The sequence below is a fragment of the Chrysemys picta genome, chromosome 15 (genome assembly GCF_011386835.1).
Source record: "Chrysemys picta bellii isolate R12L10 chromosome 15, ASM1138683v2, whole genome shotgun sequence".
Lineage (NCBI taxonomy): Eukaryota > Metazoa > Chordata > Testudines > Emydidae > Chrysemys > Chrysemys picta.
The window spans coordinates 25816089-25833061 of NC_088805.1; the positions used below are offsets into that span (position 1 = coordinate 25816089).

Below are 16973 nucleotides of genomic sequence, written 5' to 3' on the forward strand. Positions count from 1 at the left end.
GGCTGGGGGCGGGGGCGGCCCCCCGGGGAGTGTCCTCCATTTGGAGGCACAAAATATGGTAACCCTAAGGGAACCCACACGCCTTACATGGAACATTGCGATTTCCAACTCGTTCTCCCCTCTGTCTTGGACTGTCCCATGGGACAAATTTTCCCCGAGTAAGGATTTGATCTAAAGGGCTGTATCTGGACCTCAGTTATTTACGTAGCATACCCTGGGGTGGGGACACTTCTCATGTGGAGTGACAGGGGTGTTGCTCTGGTTAATTTAGCGGACAGTGATGTATCAGCCTTTCAGATAACAAGGAACCTGTTGCAAATGGGACAGTGCTGGGAACAGACGGCCCTGCCCTGCGTGGCTCCCAGATGACAGGCCTGCTGCCAAGGGAGCTGTGTCTGCAAATTATTTTGACAAAGGGCCAAGCACATCCAAATAAATTTGACAGACTTTTTTCCCACATGCATAGTGGGGCAAAAGCAAAATAGAGCCGTTTGGCTCAGAGACACAGCACATACTTGCATCCAGACAAATGGGTACGATGCTTCCCACTCTCGGCCCAGGCATGGACCCAGTTCTTTATATGCTGAAGTACCAGTAAGCATCAGCAGCCAAGCTAAGCAGAGAACGTATGCATTTCCAAAGGGGTGTGGTTTAGAGCTACAGTGCCACTTCCATAGCACCTTCTACCTTCCAGACACAAGGAAGATCCCATTCCTGCATTCCTTCCATTTCACACGTGGGGAAACTGAGGTACAGTGGGTCTGGGACTGGACCAGAGTGACACAGTTCCTGACTCCCAGCCGTGTGGTTTAACCACCCATATCCTTCCCTGTTTTCATCCCCTGTCTTTCACCGCCCCCCCCCCCTTGCCCCAACACCACATATGAGTTCTGATCAGGGCCCATTTCTGCTGCTTTGTTTTCTGTTAATGTGAGCAAATGATTCAGCACCGAACATTTCTAGCCAGATCACGCACATTCCCTCTTTTGGGGACAGAATTTCTGGGGCCTCTCAGAGAGCTCTGGATTGTGTGTCTGTGCGGGGAGGGGGACAATTCCTACCTGCATACCACATATTTCTCTAGCAACTCTCCCTCCCCCAGAAAATCCTGGCATCTTATTGCTGTCGCTTTTTGGGACCCCAAAGCCACCAGAATCCCCATGTACCATATGCAGCTCAGCGCTGAAGGAAAGTATAACCCAGGAACATTTTTTAAAATTGTAAACAGTAAACCCATAAGTAAGTTCTGAGCAGACAACCTTTGGGCCTGATTCTGATCTCATTTCCACGGGTGTTAATCCACTGAAAACAATGGAGTTATATCGGTGAGCTGAGAATCGGACCCTCCGCATCAGAACTGTATTCCTGGGCAATCTTAGGAGTAAATTTTCTGTGGGGGTAACTGCACTGAAGACTGAGAATCTGCCCCTTGATCCCTGTCCACTTCTTTCTAGCAGCTGTTTTCTTGTGAAAGCTGTTAACGTATGCTTGTTCTTGCAGCTGATATTAGGGGTCTTCCTTTCTGCCTGACATACAATACAATGTATACCTTGTCTTTCTAATACAATGTATGGGATGCTTTGTAACACAAGTTCCAGTGTGCTTGAGAATAAAAATTAAAAATTCAGTCATCTTTTAAATTTAAAAGATAGCTAAAAGTCCCTCTGTATTTCTAGGCTATATACTTCTCATGGGGACACTTGCCCGTACGCACAAAGCAGCCGAAGAATCTCCAATGAATGGGTTACTTGGGAGAATTAAAAGTAAGTTTCCCTGTATTCCAAGCAAAGTCCAATATAATGGTGTTGAGCTTGCGGTATTTATTACTCTGGCTCTAAATTGCCTTTCATATTTTCTTGGATCCCAAAGCTGTAGCCAAATTGGCTGGTTAAATGTGAATAAATGGTGCATTGTCTTCAAAACAAAATCTGGCTTATTAAAAAGAAGAGTTTTCTTTTTTTATAGTTAAAGTTAATCACACCAAACCCAGGGAATGTGGACTGTAAACAGAAGAATGTCCCTGGGAAGTACATACATACTGAAATGATCTTGTATGTCAAGAATTATCCCAGAGCTAGAAGAATTCTTAAATCTATCTTTAAAGCTGGAACAAAATAGCTGAACCCCAGGAAGATTAAAACTGGATTTTTTGATAATATTGTAATAAGAAATGCCATGAAATACTTCAACTATTTTCCCAGGTACAACTAGACTTACTGTAATTGTACCTAATAGATTTTTGGATATTAGGAATATAGCTTATATATATTTTACTGTATTATAGCACAGACTATTCTCAGCTTTATCTCATGTATAAATACCACAAATAATAATATAATAGGTGCTAAACATGCACGATTTAGTCTGCAAATAGCATTAATTATTGATTCACCAATTGCGCATGCTCTCTGATAAACTGCAAAGAGCAGGGCAATTAAAACAGGAGCACATATTCATGGATTGCATAATTACTCACAGATCTGTGAGTTCTCCTTAAATGGTGAGATGAAAGCTAATTAGAAGCTGACATTTAATAGTATGAAGCAAGCATCATTCTTCATAGTTTTACTTTCTTAACAGAACCAGTTGCAAGCACAGTATTCACAGAGTGAAAATTAGATGGAACGAAATTCCATTTATAGAAAAGTAGAATGACAGTTCCATACAAATAAATAACATATTTCACTATTTTGCAGTGTGCCAACTGCAAGTCTGATTAGAGTAAATCTCCACTTATGGTACAGTCCCATGTCTCAAGCACTTGCATTGCTTCCTCCTCCATATTAGCGCATAAGATTGCTTTTTATATTAGTGGGTCTGTGTTTCTTCTACACCTACTAGAGCATAAAGCATCCACCACATAACAAGCCTACATCCTAACAGCAAGGGCTGACAGCTAACACTGTTGTAATGTGGTGTCCAGTTGGCAAACAATTGTAACATTAACCTCTCAAAATGCTGCCTAATGTTTGTGTGTTCAAAATGAAAGAAATAGCTGGACAATATAATTTTGTTTTTCCATAAATCTTAGAAAATATTTATTCTACAGGAGTCAAGAAGACCCCAGGGATTAATTCAGCCAGAGTATTCCGCTATTCCATTATTTGCACCCACTGATACCAAGGCTGAATTTGTTCTCTGATAAGTAAGGTGCCATTCTGTACAATCTCCTTTTCAGAGGGGCTGACTGAAGAGTGTACAGGGTCTCTGATAACTATCTGCATGGCAGCTGATCTGACTCCATAGTAGAGTTTTATACATGTTTCTAGCTGTTTTTCAGTTCATTAATCCCTCCTCACACATTTCATTTTACAAATGCATAACAAGGACCAGATCCTGCAAAGTCTTAGGCATGGGGGTACCCAAGTAGATAACCCCCTGAAGTTAATGAAAACTGTTCCTATGTGTAAACTTACTCACATGTGGGATGAGGCTCCAAGTTTGGAACCTCAATATTTACTTTATGAATTTGTTTTTTAAAATTAAAACCCACCCTATTACTTTGGTGAGCAACAGTTAGTACTCGTATCAGAGGGGTAGCCGTGTTAGTCTGAATCTGTAAAAAGCAACAGAGGGTCCCGTGGCACCTTTGAGACTAACAGAAGTATTGGGAGCATAAGCTTTCGTGGGTAAGAACCTCACTTCTTCAGATGCAAGTAATGGATTTTTATACCTGCCTCTGGAGATTTCCATTACTTGCATCTGAAGAAGTGAGGTTCTTACCCACGAAAGCTTATGCTCCCAATACTTCTGTTAGTCTTAAAGGTGCCACAGGACCCTCTGTTGCTTTTTAGTTAGTACTCGTGTGAGGACTTTGGCATATTAAGGTGTAAAGGTCAGTTTTCAATAAAACATTAAACACATCCTGAGAACCTGAAAAGGTGAACTTTCAGTGCAAATCTGCACAGGGGGAAGAAGGTACTAGGGTGGTAACTGAAATTCATAAAGTGTTATTCTTTCCTATGGAGAACTAACATCTCATTGTTGCATATAGTTTTTACTTTGTATTTAAGCCAATTAAACGTCTGGTTGAATACACCTAAAAATCTGTTTGTTTTTTTAACAGAAAAATGTTTGAAAGAACCTTGGGCAAAATCCTTCCCTCCAGCAACTCCTTCTAAGCCTCAGTCTTTAAAAGCAATTTATAATTCAACAGATTGAAATTGACAAAATGAAGCAGAACAAAAATCATAATAAATCTGCTTAAATCCTCCTCCAACCTCAAACACTTCACAGACCCTTTGTCAAGATGATCAGAATCAGGCTTCTATCTAAATAGCTGCTGCCAGGCGTTCCAATAGAGCTGTACTGTTCAGCCGTACCACGGATAACTTTTCAAACTGCATCACTCTCTGAAGCACGATTCAAGCAAAGAGCAGTAGCACAGAGCCACCTCTCAAGCAAAAACAACTTCATCCTTTGGAAGAGAACATGAACGTTTCCAAATCTTGTTTCTGATACCAACGGCCCTGACACATGTACATACACTGTTCTGAATAGCGCACTGTTCCACGTTCAGAGCAGAAATGACTGTAGCACTGTTGCTTCAGGCTCACAAACAAATCAGACTGATTTGGAATGAAACCGTTTCAGCAAGCTGAGAAGCCAGCTCTGGTATGTCTAGTCACAACTTCAGACCTAGCCACATGTAGCATTGCAGTAACCAGCCTTGTACTCTCTCTTACCGTACAGAACCATGTCACCCAGGCCAGTGGTTCTCAGCCAGGGGCACACGTACCACTGGGGGTATATCAACTCATCTAGATTTTTGCCTAGTTTGACAACAGAGTACATAGAACGCACTAGCAAAGTCAGCACAAACTAAAATTTCATACCGACAATGACATGTTTATACTGCTTTATATACTATACACTGAAATGTAACTACAATATTTATATTCCAATGGATTTATTTTAGAATATGGTTAAAAGGAGACAATCAGCACTTTTTCAATAACAGTGTGCTGTGACACTTTTGTATTTTCATGTCTGATTTTGTAAGTAAGTAGTTTAAGTGAGGTGAAACGTGGGTGTACGCAAGACAAATCAGACTCCTGAAAGGGGTACAGTAGCCTGGAAAGGTTGAGAGCCACTGAGAGGCTGATTTCTTATTTCTTTCTTTACACTGGAAATTGGAGCATGTGTCTGATATGTTTTAATTAGCAAACCCTTCGTATGATTTATCCTCCAGTTCCCAATCCAAACTGCAAATAATTCACCACAGGGAACTGATGGGGGCTTTGAATGTCCCCAGATCCCCCTGAATTCTGTCACTGGTTGTCCACCAGGGGCCAAACCTTTGCCAGCCAATCCTAACAGCACAGTAAGGAAGTAGGCTGCTGGCTGCTTCCACAGTTTGCAGCTGGAGCAGGGGTTCTAGGTTTGAAGTGTAGCTGTCTTCAGGAAGGCTTAACCCATGACGTGCTCTGTAAGAGCTTTTAATGTTTTGCCTCTGGGGTTCACCAGTGGCCCATCTCACTTCATGAAGCCTGAATGAAGAGAGGGATTAATCATGAGGGAGTCTCACTCCTCACTAGAGACCACATCCAGGTCACCCTGAGGTGCAGGGGGTTGGGTTTATAAAGAGGGTCTATTTGTGAAACCCAGATCCAGGTTGGGATCCAATGCTGGAAGCTCCTGGAAGCCTGGTTTGGGTCTGAGTCACTCATCTCATTCCCTGCCTGCCTCTGACACCCAAACAGGCTCGTACAAACCCACTTTCTTCCTCCCACCCTTTGTCTCTCTTGTCTATTTGGATTGTAAACTCTCTGGGGGCAGATCCCAGAACAAAAGCGTCCTGATGTGGAATAGGGGGTGGTCCCCAGTGAAAGATGGAGACAGTTCCCCCCACTTAAACCCCTGTGGAGCCAGGAACAGGAACCATCCCAGCCTCTCATCCTTGGGAGGAAGCTGTAGGGCCCCAGGGGGGTGGGAAAGGCTCTTACCACTTTGCCTTCCTTGGCTTCCTTTCTGGGCCCATGTCCTGGGTGATCTGTCCCCGTGCTGCTGCCCCCAATGATCCCGGGAGCCAAGGTGTAGAAAGGGGGGCTAGGGCTGGGAGGCAGCCCGGAATCCGGACTGTCCAGCAGGCCCTCCCGGCTCTTCTCTTTCAGACTCTCTTCCATTCCTTGCAGGTGCAGGTGGCCCACCATCTCTGGGGGGCAGTGGAGCCAAGCTGAAGAAAATCCGCCTCCTCCCTGAGCTTGAAGGTAGGAGGTGAAGGGCTTCGGGCACGGCCAGGAGCCCCACAGTCCAGCCAACGAGCCGCCCCCGCTCTGGCACAGCTGCCCGCAGCCCGAGCTGACCCTGCGGGGGAAGGGAGCAGAGAGGGCGCATCAGAGACAAGACCAGCCCTGATCCGCTCCCAACCTCGGTCACGCAGGGTGCCCTGCCCCTAGCAAAGCCCAGGGCAAGAGGCTAATGCTCCCGAAGACGGTTCCACTCCTGTCCCTAGCCTCGGCCCAGAGCGCACCGACCCTACCGCCGGGGCAGAGCGCACGGCGCCCCCTTCCCCAGCCCTGTCCCCGAAGCAGAGCGCACGTATGAGACCCTCTCGCTCCCTAGAGCAAAGCACACCGGACCCTTCCGCCAGGCGCAGATCCCCTGGCTCCCTGCCTTGGGATACAGCGCACGCTCCCCCTCCCCTTGTCACCAATCGCTGAACCGGGGATAGAGCGCTCGGCTCACCCCGAACCTCTCTCCTCGGAGCAGAGCGCACGGCGATCCACCGCCCGCCCCTGCACCTGGGCCACTGACAGCGCCTCCAGGGCAGGGCGCGGGGAACGCAGGGCACCGACCCGCCCCCCTCCAGCCCCAGCAGCAGCGCCCCCGTCTCCGCCCCGCACGGATCCGCCCCTGTGCTCGGTGCACGGAGACGGGCAAACTAGCCCAGCCCCCCCTCGCCTCGCCGGGCGCGGCCCCGCTCTCCGCACGCGGGGGGTGCATGGGGAGCAGGGGCACGGATCGACCCGAGGCTGCCTCGCCGGGCCACGCCAGGAGCGAAGCGGAGCCGGGCTGGGGATTGGTGCCCAGTGTTTGGCTTTACACGCTTCCTTCCTGCAGCAGAGCCGGGGCGACGGGGGCACAGGGCAGGCGGCTGCCCACCGCCTCCCCCTGGCGAGCAGACCGGGAGCCAGCGCTCAGTGTTGGGGAGCCCCTGGGGGGGGTCCCTCGTGCGTTTGTAAAGCGCAAACCTCCCCCGCGCGCGCACCCTGTTGCACCCCGACGCCAGCCGGGCCCGGAGCCCCGCACCCCGCTGCGGGAGGCCGGGTGCGCCCGGAGAACCGGCGGGAGGCGCGGAGCCGAGCGCAAGCAGCGGCCGTTTACGTGCGGTGCAGCGAGCGGTCCCCCGCGGCGGGACTGAGCGCTCGGAACTGGCTCGGCGGCTGCCTGGGCGCGCTCCAGCGCCGGCAGCCAGGGAGAGCTCGCCCGGCCCCGCCGGTCCTGCGCTTCGCAGCAGCCGCTCGGGCACAGGGGGCTGCTGCCGCCGGAGAGGTATTGGGGAAATCCTGCCGCTCGCTTTGGTTCTCCCCGCCTCCTGCCGCTCGCTGGTTTAGCTTAATGGGGTGGGTGGAGAACCAAGGGGCCCTGCCCCCCTCGAACCCTAGGCCCCCCCCTCCCTTCTGTGCATGTTCAGTCACTTCCCCGGCAGGGGAACGGGCTTCTCGCAGCCCCCTCGCTGGCTTTTTCGGTGCTGTGCATTGTTACTGGCTCAGGCAAGGCCAACACACCCCGCCCCTGTAGCCTTCAGGCTTTTTTGGGGGGGGGGGCTCCCTCTCACCCCCATCCAGCTACCCCATACACTTGCCTGGGTTCTTATTTATAGGCCCATCTACAGGACTGGGCATTGCCCAGTGGGCTGGAGAGTGGCTCTGAGAGCAGCGTTTCCCAGAGGAGGAAGCTGGGGAAGGCGCTTGGAAGATGGGCCTTTAACAACATATGCCAGGCTGGTTTCCTGAAGGCCTAAATCCTCACCAGGCCCTTGACTTTAGTGATACGACACTGATTTACATCAGCTAAGAAGCGCTGACCCGGCTGATCTTACCGCCACATGCCGTGGCTGTAACATTAGGGTGCCCCAGCACCTCGACCCTTTGGACACCCAGGTTGGGGCTACAATTAAAAGTTAGGTAACCACAGCAACATAGGGCAGGGCTGTGCAAAAGCCACACGGGGAGCACCATAACTGTGCATACCTAACTTCCCTTCCCCTCCCCTCCCCTCCCATGTAGCTGCAGCTATCGATGGACAAATGCTTCCCATCGTTTGGGGTGGTGGTGTTCCTACACCTTCAGGACAACCGCCTTCCGTCGGCTGCGGCTACACCAGGGGTTATGTCCATTCCAAAAACTCAGCAAACCAATCTAGTGCAGCAAGAAAAGCTTTTATTTTTGCTTGGTTTCTGCAAAGATAAACTGCAGAATGGGTTTTCTCACAGCTTACAATGTGGAGAGAATGTGAGTCAGTGTACACCTTTAAAGGGGGATAGGGGGAGCTGGCATTAGGTAGTCACCACCTGCCTAGCCAAACTGAGACTGCTGCTTATTGCACCGCATTACCTCGTCCTCCCGCTGTGTGTGTTCCTCAGGCACCTTTTGCACCTGTGCATAAACCTAGATTGTGAGAAATTTGGGGCAGGGCCTGCTGATACGACAGACCAGCTTTCAGGCCCTTTCTTTGCACTGAGCAGGCCCTTGCCTCGCAAGCAGGCCTGTTAATGTCAACAGGACTGTTGGCTGTGAGTAAGGATGTCACACCTTGGAAGGCACCTAATGATGCACAGCACAATGGGGCCCATGGCCTTGATTGGAGCTCCTTGGCACTGTGCTAAGGCAAAACCCACAAGGAGATGTTTTTGTAAATTGGAGTAACAAATGAGGGGGTAATTATCATTGTATGGACTATGTCTGGTACTGACTGTTTGTCGGATCGGGACTGGAGCTAGACGCTAACAGGGCCGGCTCTGGCTTTCTGGCCGCCCCAAGCAAAAAAAAAAGAAAAGAAAAACCCGCAGCGGCCAGAACAGCAAAGCAAAAAAAACAAAACCAACCACCTGCAGGAGCCAGGGTGCAGGGGGACTCCCTGTCCTGCAGATGTGCCCCAGCTAGCATGGAGAGAACAGGGGGAGAGAGAGAAGGGGGCGGCCAGGGCTTCAGTGGGGCGCTGCTACGCGGCCCCTCCTGCCGTGCCCTCTGCCAGGAGGGCTCCGCACCACTCCGGTCAGCTGGGAGGGAAGGACATGGACTGCCCTGCTGGGCTTGCTGCAGGGCGCTCCCGTCCTCCACGCCGCTGCCCCCTAAAGGGCGGCCAGAGCGGAGCAAAAAAAAAAAAAAAAAAAGCAGCCATGCCGCCCTAGGATTGGCCGGAATGCCGCCTCCTACAAGCTGCCGCCCCAAGCACCAGCTTGCTCGGCTGGTGCCTGGAGCTGGCCCTGCAGGTAGGGAAGAGAGAGGGGCTGCAACACAAAACAAATCACGTGGTTTGACTTGGTAGGCTAGGGACCTGGCCTGCTGCTTCCAGGAGGACTTTGACTTTGATTTTTACTCTCCACGGGCCGGCTCTGCCACCCTTACCCACATTGAGTAATGCTTTAGGGCCAGATTTTTAAAGCTATTTGGGCACCTGATATGTCAGGTAGTGCCTACTGGGCTATTCAAACGCACCTAGGTGCCTAACTCCCATTTAAATCAATGGGGTTTTGGCATCTAAGTACCTTTACAAATCTGGCCCTTACGCCGTATCCCAGTTTTATACTCATGTAATTCCATCAACTTTACTGAGCAGCTCCTGATTTACTCTGGTGTCACTGAGTTCAGAGGCAGCCCACTGACTTCAGCCTCCTTGAGTTGTTGGTGTGACTTTAGTGCAGTAAGCTACTCAGTGTGAGTAAAGGAAGGCAGAGTCTGACCTCAAACGAGCCATGTTCCTGCACACAGCCCCCTTCAGTCCGTTCGGGTGGTGGTAGAGGAACTTGGCTGTCAGTAAAACTAGATTTGATTAGGTTTATTCAAGTTCAGGTCAAAGCAAAGGCCAAGGATGCCCAAAGCCACTCTTGGCTGAAATGAAGTGCCTCTCTCAGATTAACTATAGTGATTTGTATGCACTGAGCAGTGCAGAAAAATGTAGTTGATTTATAAATGTCAAATAGCCAGCAAGCAGCCCACACAATAACCTCAGTGAATTATTACCTCTGACCCATTCATCAAACCCAGCCAATCATCTGGTAGTGCAGAGTGATTTAAAGCCTATTACTGTAAGAGCTTTAATGTCTCTCACAGAATGCAACTGATCTGCAAATGTCAAAGGGGGGCTGAAGGTCACAATGGCCATAAATTAGGCCTTGGCTTACCACCTATGGAGTTAGAGGATCCCCCAGCACGCTAACGGTGTGACCCTTGAACATTCAACCGGTTAGCCCAATGCAGCCTGTCATCAACCCGCCCTCCTGAACTGGTGAGTCTGTACCGGCAAGAGCAAGCATGGTTCTGTGCAAGGCTGTGTGAGAGGCAAAGGGAGTGAGACAAAGAATTTGGGCTATGGAGAAGGGGTGAGGGAGACATTTTCTCCTGTTATGGATTGTCTATGTTTCAATGGAGCAGTCACCCTGAAGCTGTGTCCCGTGTCTCAACTGAGTGGGACCTGGTTAAAGAAGCCATGTTCGTCTCAGTCTCAAAACATGGCACAAAGGTACACAGCAAAAGAGGCTGGGACCAGTGTGGAGCGATGCTGGTTGACAGCATTATCCAGAAACTTTTATCTGTGCTTGGTGACAATAAGCCACTTAACAAGGTCCCGGCTCCTGTTTTGCGCTTGTGTCTGTTGCACTGGCTGCCTCATCTGGGAGATTCACTAGGTTAGCCTGGATGTTCTCTTCGGCCACTTGGCCGCCTGTAGGTTTCTCCCATGAGGCATCAGCTGAGCCTGACAGGAAGTGAAACAACATTGGGTGACACTCAGGTAGCGTTCGCGCTGCCTTAAATGAGAGAGTTGCCCGAGGAAGGACTGAGAATGGACTTTAGGCTCTAACAGTTATCTTTGCTATCTCTATGCGAAAGAACCATGCATATGCATTACGAGACAGTCTTTCATTACATGATCACATGCTATTTTTTTCCAGAGCCCCTACCTCATTCAGGAAACTGGATGGCCTGTGCACTGAGGATGACACAGGATCATGTAGTGGAGGCAGCTGTCTGGAGGACTCCTACCAAAATATGAAGAACAGCTAGGGGCTGTTACATAGATAGTGGAAATTGTCATAGCTCCAGTTTTAGGAACATCTTTTCAGCATGGTGATGTCAGAAGTAGGGCGCCCGAGAAAATGCTCCCTCGTTCCAGGCTTGCTAACTGAGAGAGTTGTAACGCCGGGAGTGATACGTTTCCAAGTTATGACTTGGAAGGCAGGAAGGAGCAGGGGCATTGGGCCCTGACTGGTGTGGTTGAACCAAGAGGAAGGAAGAGAATGGAGGGAAGTTTTCCAAAATGGCTGCATGCAGCCGAACAGGTGCATGCAGCTGGCACAATGGGCAGCAGTGTCCTGAAGAGACATGCGGTCCACAGCAGCCTGCCCCACCACCAGTGCTTCTGAAAGAGCGACCTTAGTTAGCAGGGAATGGGAGTACAAAATAACAAAAAAGCACCAAATCAGCAAACCTCCAAGAAAAGCCGCATTTGTCAAATGGGCCACAGCTGTTATTTCCATCTCAGTTGGCGATGTGTTTTTAGCAGCGGTTATTAAGTTAGTCTTTGTAAAATATACAGTTCTTGCAACCCCCTGTTGTTTTTCTTCATCAGCTTGTTTCACTGAGAAAAACAACACAGGGCCTGATCCTGAGAAGTGCTGAGCACCCGCACATCATTGGGAGCTACTGGTACTCAGTATCGCTCTGGATCAGACTCTTACTACAGCAATCAGATGAGTCTGATGCTGGAAGGGCCTTTCAAGTGCATGCAGATAGGGCCGGTGCACTCATTAGGCGACCTAGGCGGTTGCCTAGGGCACTGCGATTTGGGGGGCGGCGACCGCGGCGGTATTTCGGCGGTGGGATCTTCCGCCGCCTCTGTGGGGGGGCGGCATTTCGGGGCAGGACCTTCCGCCGTCTAGAGCGGCGGAAAAGCTGGTGGCACTCCTGCATGCAGATTACAGCAGAACTGAAACGCTACTTGGTTCATATAAATTCATATGGGTGAGATCCACATCTGGTATAAGCGCTCATAGCTCCAGTGAAGTCAGGGGAGCCACACGTGTCGCATCAGCAGAGGGTCTGTCTACCAAGTTCCATGCAGTTGTGCGTGGGATTTTCAGACAAGACCTTACAAACCCAGGTCCATTCTTTTCTGCATGGACATTAAAGATCTCGAGGACCATTGTGTGTAAGTGACAGATCTTTGCCCCATGTCCTTGGCCAAACTTTCTCCCTTTCTGTTGGCTCTTTTGCTCTGTCCTGGCTGTTCTCTTTCCAGCTGGTGGCTGCCCTCAGCAGGACTGTAAGTATAAAGGTGCTGATTCTCCTCTGCCTTACACCAGTTTCACACCTGGTCAGTGGAGTGGCTCCTCCTTTACACTGGTGGGAGATGAGAAATAGGTTCAGCTTTCTCCTCCCACACATCTCCCCCTCATGGTCCCTCCACTGCCCACCATACACCTCTCCCTCTCTTCCCCTTCACTGCCTTCCTTTGTTTCCATACTCCCATGCTTCTATTCATTCTTCCCCAGACCGCCCAGCCACCCTGCCCCCCATAATAGCAATAAAAAAACCCTCCGGTGCCAACCATCACCTTGCTCATTCTCTATGTTATGTCCCTTTCCTACACCTTTAATCTGTCTTGCTTATTTAGATGTAAAGTCTTTAGGGCAGGGGCTGTATTCTCTTCCGTGTCCCAGCACAAGTGTTCCAATCCCGATGGAGGCCTTTGGTTGCTCCCAACATAAAACAATCCTATAGTTTGTATTGGACTCCTTTAGGCTAAGTGGCGCCACATCAGTCTAAAGCGTGAGGATGATTTTCCAAGTCTGACCAAGCTGTTGGGCAGGAAGAGGGATTGCAGGCCGCCTGTGTTTAATTAGTAAAGGGAAGCACCTGAGTCAAGCAGCCAGCTCCGGCATAAACAGCAGCCGGTGAATGCCACAGAGAGGCAACAACAACCACAGGCCTTTGGTTTGGTGGTGTAACTCTTTGGCGCTGGAATCTAGCCTCTAGTAGACTCCAGTAATGTTAACGGCAAGTACCTAGGCACGTGGTTAATTGCAGCTGGGAACTAAGCCACCTTTCTGATTGTTTATTTCATGCTTTTGTATGCACCCCCCCCTTCTCTGTCAGAAGGAGGGAATTCCTGCATTTGGGGGGATTCTCTTATACAGATTGTGGCCAGACTCTGAGCCTAACAAGCTATTTGTTCGGCCAAGTTCAGCTCGCAGGGACACTTGCATAAAGCCAGAGGAAGTCCATTGAAGTCAATGTCATTAGTAGTGTGTCTGAGTGCAGAGATTGGTCCATTGGCATCATTAGCGTTACTCTGTATTTACATCAAAATCAGAATCTGGACCCGCTTCTTGGAGTGAAGCTCTGAGGATCTGCATGAGATCAGAGGAGTCCATTTGTCATCTGTGCTACCCACGTGATTATATTTCTATAAAACACTGGTTGATTTTTTGTTTAGGTCGGGGGGGGGGGGGTTGTGTGCCTTAAACAAAAATATCTTCCCCTGACTCCCCTCTCTTAACTTTGTTTTCTTTTAAACTTGACTCTCTACATTGCTCCGAGAGGGTTTATAAAATCCAGTGAGGAAAGAAACTAAGCGGGCTGAGTCACACAAGGGAGGCATATCTAGGCCCATGCAGTTTACTGTGTGTCTGTCTCTTAGATGAGACAGTAAGGCTGAGATTTTCCAACACTACCCTAAAGGAGTTGAACATTCAGTTATTGCCAAAGTCAATGGGAAATGGGCACTCAAATGCCATAGGCAGCTTGGCATATTGCAGCCCCAACTAGCCCCCTAGTTTGTGACAGGTCAGGTGTGCAATTGCATGTGTAGAAAGGCTCATGTGTGCACTTGCATGTGGAATTTGTGCATGCAAAATTACCATCTTTGCATCCATAAATTGGGTGCTTGCACACTTCTCTCCCTTTGTGCCACTCAGGAGAGAGCTGGATGCTGCCAAGAATCTGGTCCAGGGTATGAACAAGTATATGAACAAAACCCGATTTGCCGTGATTATCTGCACAGAATTGTGTGTGCACGGTGGCATGCCTCACCTTGCTGAAAACCCAGACCTTAAACGCACTCGCTTTTATTTCTCTAGCTATTCTCCCAGCTGAATTTTAGTGTGCTTACATGGCAGAATGTCAATATCACGTGCTAAATTTCCTATTCTTGCTGCCAGCCTTGAAAGACAAATACGGTTAGGAAAGAAAAAGAAACGATACAACCGCCGACATCAGGACTTTTCCTGAAGCAGGCTGGGTGGCAAAACGTTAGGAATGTTAGGAATTCCCATTACGGCTCACCATTAAACTTGATCCTTTGGGAACACCCACAACATAACCAGTCCCAATAAAATCGACTTAAGCCACTCTTGGATGTAGCGCTCTTTGGTTCCCTTTGAAAAGGTGGAGCATGTGTCTCGGGCGTCGTTTGATGTGCTCCTGTGAATAATATTCCAAGGTGCTGTAGGTCTGAAACATCAGCATGGCTGGAGCCAAGATGGGGTAGCTCTGTGTGCAAACAGGATTGGACAGGACTAGGCATTCAGTGTGTTGGGGCTGATTCTTCCTGGTGGTGCACCTTGTGGAGTTGTGCGCACCAGGGCAAAGTGAGTGTGAAACGCCACGGAATCAGGATGGTGGCTTGTTTACACTTGCTCGACACTGGAGGAGTGACGGCACAAGATGCAGGACAAGGAGGCTCAGGCACATGTAGTGTTTTACCTGGAAAATGCACAGAGATAGAGCGCTCCTGTGCAGAACAGGAGGGCAGAGCTCAGTTCAAGAGCCTTTCTCCCAAACTAGCAGACACACTTCAACAGGAAATAAAAGCCCCTTCTTTCATAAACAGGCCCATTGCTTTCTTTTCAGGCAGCCCCTATAACAGAAACTCCAGCAAGGCAAGGTCTTCAGCTCTTGGCTGGTTGGTCTAGCCGAGTCCGAAAGCCAAAAAGAACTAAAACAAAATAGACACTTGGGCCTCAAGGAGCCCTGTCAGTGAGCAGAGAAAGGATCTCTCCAACACATCCACAGCCGCCCTATTACCGTCCTACTCACCGTACATATGGACTTCTTCCCTTTGAGCACCTGTGATGATTCCTCTGGGTCCAAGTTTCCCCCTTCATCAGGTAAATGTCATCTCACTTGAGGCAAATGGGTGCAGGGGGGAAAGACCAAAATCACGAGGTTCCCTTTAGGATCCCGAATGGTCTGCCTAGCACCCCATCATAGGAAGTCAAGTCAAAAGGAAACAAACGCTCTTCTATTGCTCTGGAATTAATGTAAATACAGTGAAGATGCTGCCATCATGTACGGTCAAAGACAAGACGTGAAATGTTGTTACTTTGGCAAGAGAGGATTATCTTTAAATAACTTCCTTAAAGTTAGCTGGGCAGAGTGCCTTGTTCTGAGTTTTGATTGCAGCAATCTATACAGTTCATGCTGCAGCCAAGACCTAAAATAAGGGAAAGCTACATTCCAGAGTACATGCCTGATCCAAAGCCCATTGACGTCAATGGAAAGACTTCCATTCACTTAATTAGACTTTGGATCAGGCCCTCGGTGGAGAATACGCGATTGCCAATTGACTGCAGACAGTGTTTGCTGAAGACCCATATACGATTACATGCTGAAGTCAAAGTACACCTTCCAAAGTCTCAGTACCAGCAAAGGCTCGTGCCGGTTAGCCAGGGAAATTTCCTCCACTTCTGTGGAAATTCTCCACAGAATTGCTGTGCTGTTAGCTTGGAGGAAATCAACAGCAAACCCATCCATAAATCAGGAGTTACCAAGTGCCGATAAGGTGTTAAATTTCAAGCTCACGAGGCCATCTTTCTAACAATGACAATCGAAAGGGAGAGCATGAATTCTTTTACACGGAAAAAAAATTCTTGGAAAAACCACCCCCTTTTTGTTTGCCTGTGAATACACTCATGTGTTTTAGATTTCTGCACTGCTCTCCTGCCCGTTAGATGGGAGCACAACGCAACCTGAACGCTTTCACTCTCACGCCAAACCAGGAGATCAAAGTGCCACAGCCGGGCTTGAACCATTAAACCATTTCAAAAGACACAGAACTAAAGTGCTGCCTGATGTACAGACAGCCCATGTTGAAGGGGCCTGTTCATTCAAGAGGAAGGATGGCCTACTAGTTAGAGTACTAACCTAGGACTTGGAAGGTCTAGGTTCAAGTCCCTGCTCTGTCACAGACCTTCTGTGTGACCTTGGGCAAGTCACTTAGTCTCTGTGTGCCTCAGTTTCCCATCTGTGCAATGGGGCTAATGCCACTGCCCTACCCTTCAGGGGTGCTGTGAGGATAACTACATTAAAAGAGTGTGAGATGCTCAGATACAATGGTGATGGGAGGGCATATAAGTACCTTTGATAGATTCTGCCGGCTTACTGTGAATTCAGTGCCAAGCCTGGGGAACGTGCTGCACTGACATACTTGCAGGGTGAAGTCCTCTACCTAACCACAACAGGTACAGCATTGGCGGTGCTAGCTGCCTGCATGCCATCCCTTGTGCCTCTGCCTTTGCGGGGCCATGGGCCTGATCCACAACCCTTCAGAATCAATGCAAAGACTGGATTTCAGTGGGCTCAGGAAGATGGGTTAGTTCCGTCTCCATTCAGTTCTTGGCCTCTCTGACGAGGCAGCCAGGCAGTTTCATGGTTTTGTGACACAGGCATTTGACTGCCAACTTATCTCATGTAGTCCATCAAATAGCCAGTAAACAAGGACTTTTGGTCACTCATGACCAACTGAGGCTG

The 16973-nt window shown here is 49.1% G+C and overlaps 2 protein-coding genes across 5 annotated transcripts in view; one reads left to right on the forward strand and one right to left on the reverse strand.

Annotated features, from left to right (window-relative positions):
- RFLNA (refilin A) overlaps positions 1 to 7461 on the reverse strand; it is a 29219-nt gene extending 21758 nt beyond the window's left edge. The window contains exons 1-2 of one of the 3 annotated variants that reach the window (XM_008163488.4): positions 7327 to 7461; positions 5946 to 6306 (exon numbers count right to left, since the gene is read on the reverse strand). In XM_008163488.4, coding sequence (XP_008161710.1) covers positions 5946 to 6152 — 207 coding nt within the window. In that variant the 5' untranslated portion in view covers positions 6153 to 6306; positions 7327 to 7461. Of the gene's footprint in view, positions 1 to 5945; positions 6307 to 6687; positions 6813 to 7210; positions 7303 to 7326 lie in introns of those variants that run through there. The other 2 variants (XM_065568059.1, XM_008163487.4) reach the window with 2 other exon arrangements.
- Positions 7357 to 16973, forward strand: part of CCDC92 (coiled-coil domain containing 92) — a 226700-nt gene continuing 217083 nt past the window's right edge. For both annotated transcript variants that reach the window (XM_065568048.1, XM_065568049.1), the window contains exons 1-2: positions 7357 to 7494; positions 10278 to 10452. The gene's annotated coding sequence lies outside the window, so the exon portion shown is untranslated. The remainder of the gene's footprint in view (positions 7495 to 10277; positions 10453 to 16973) is intronic.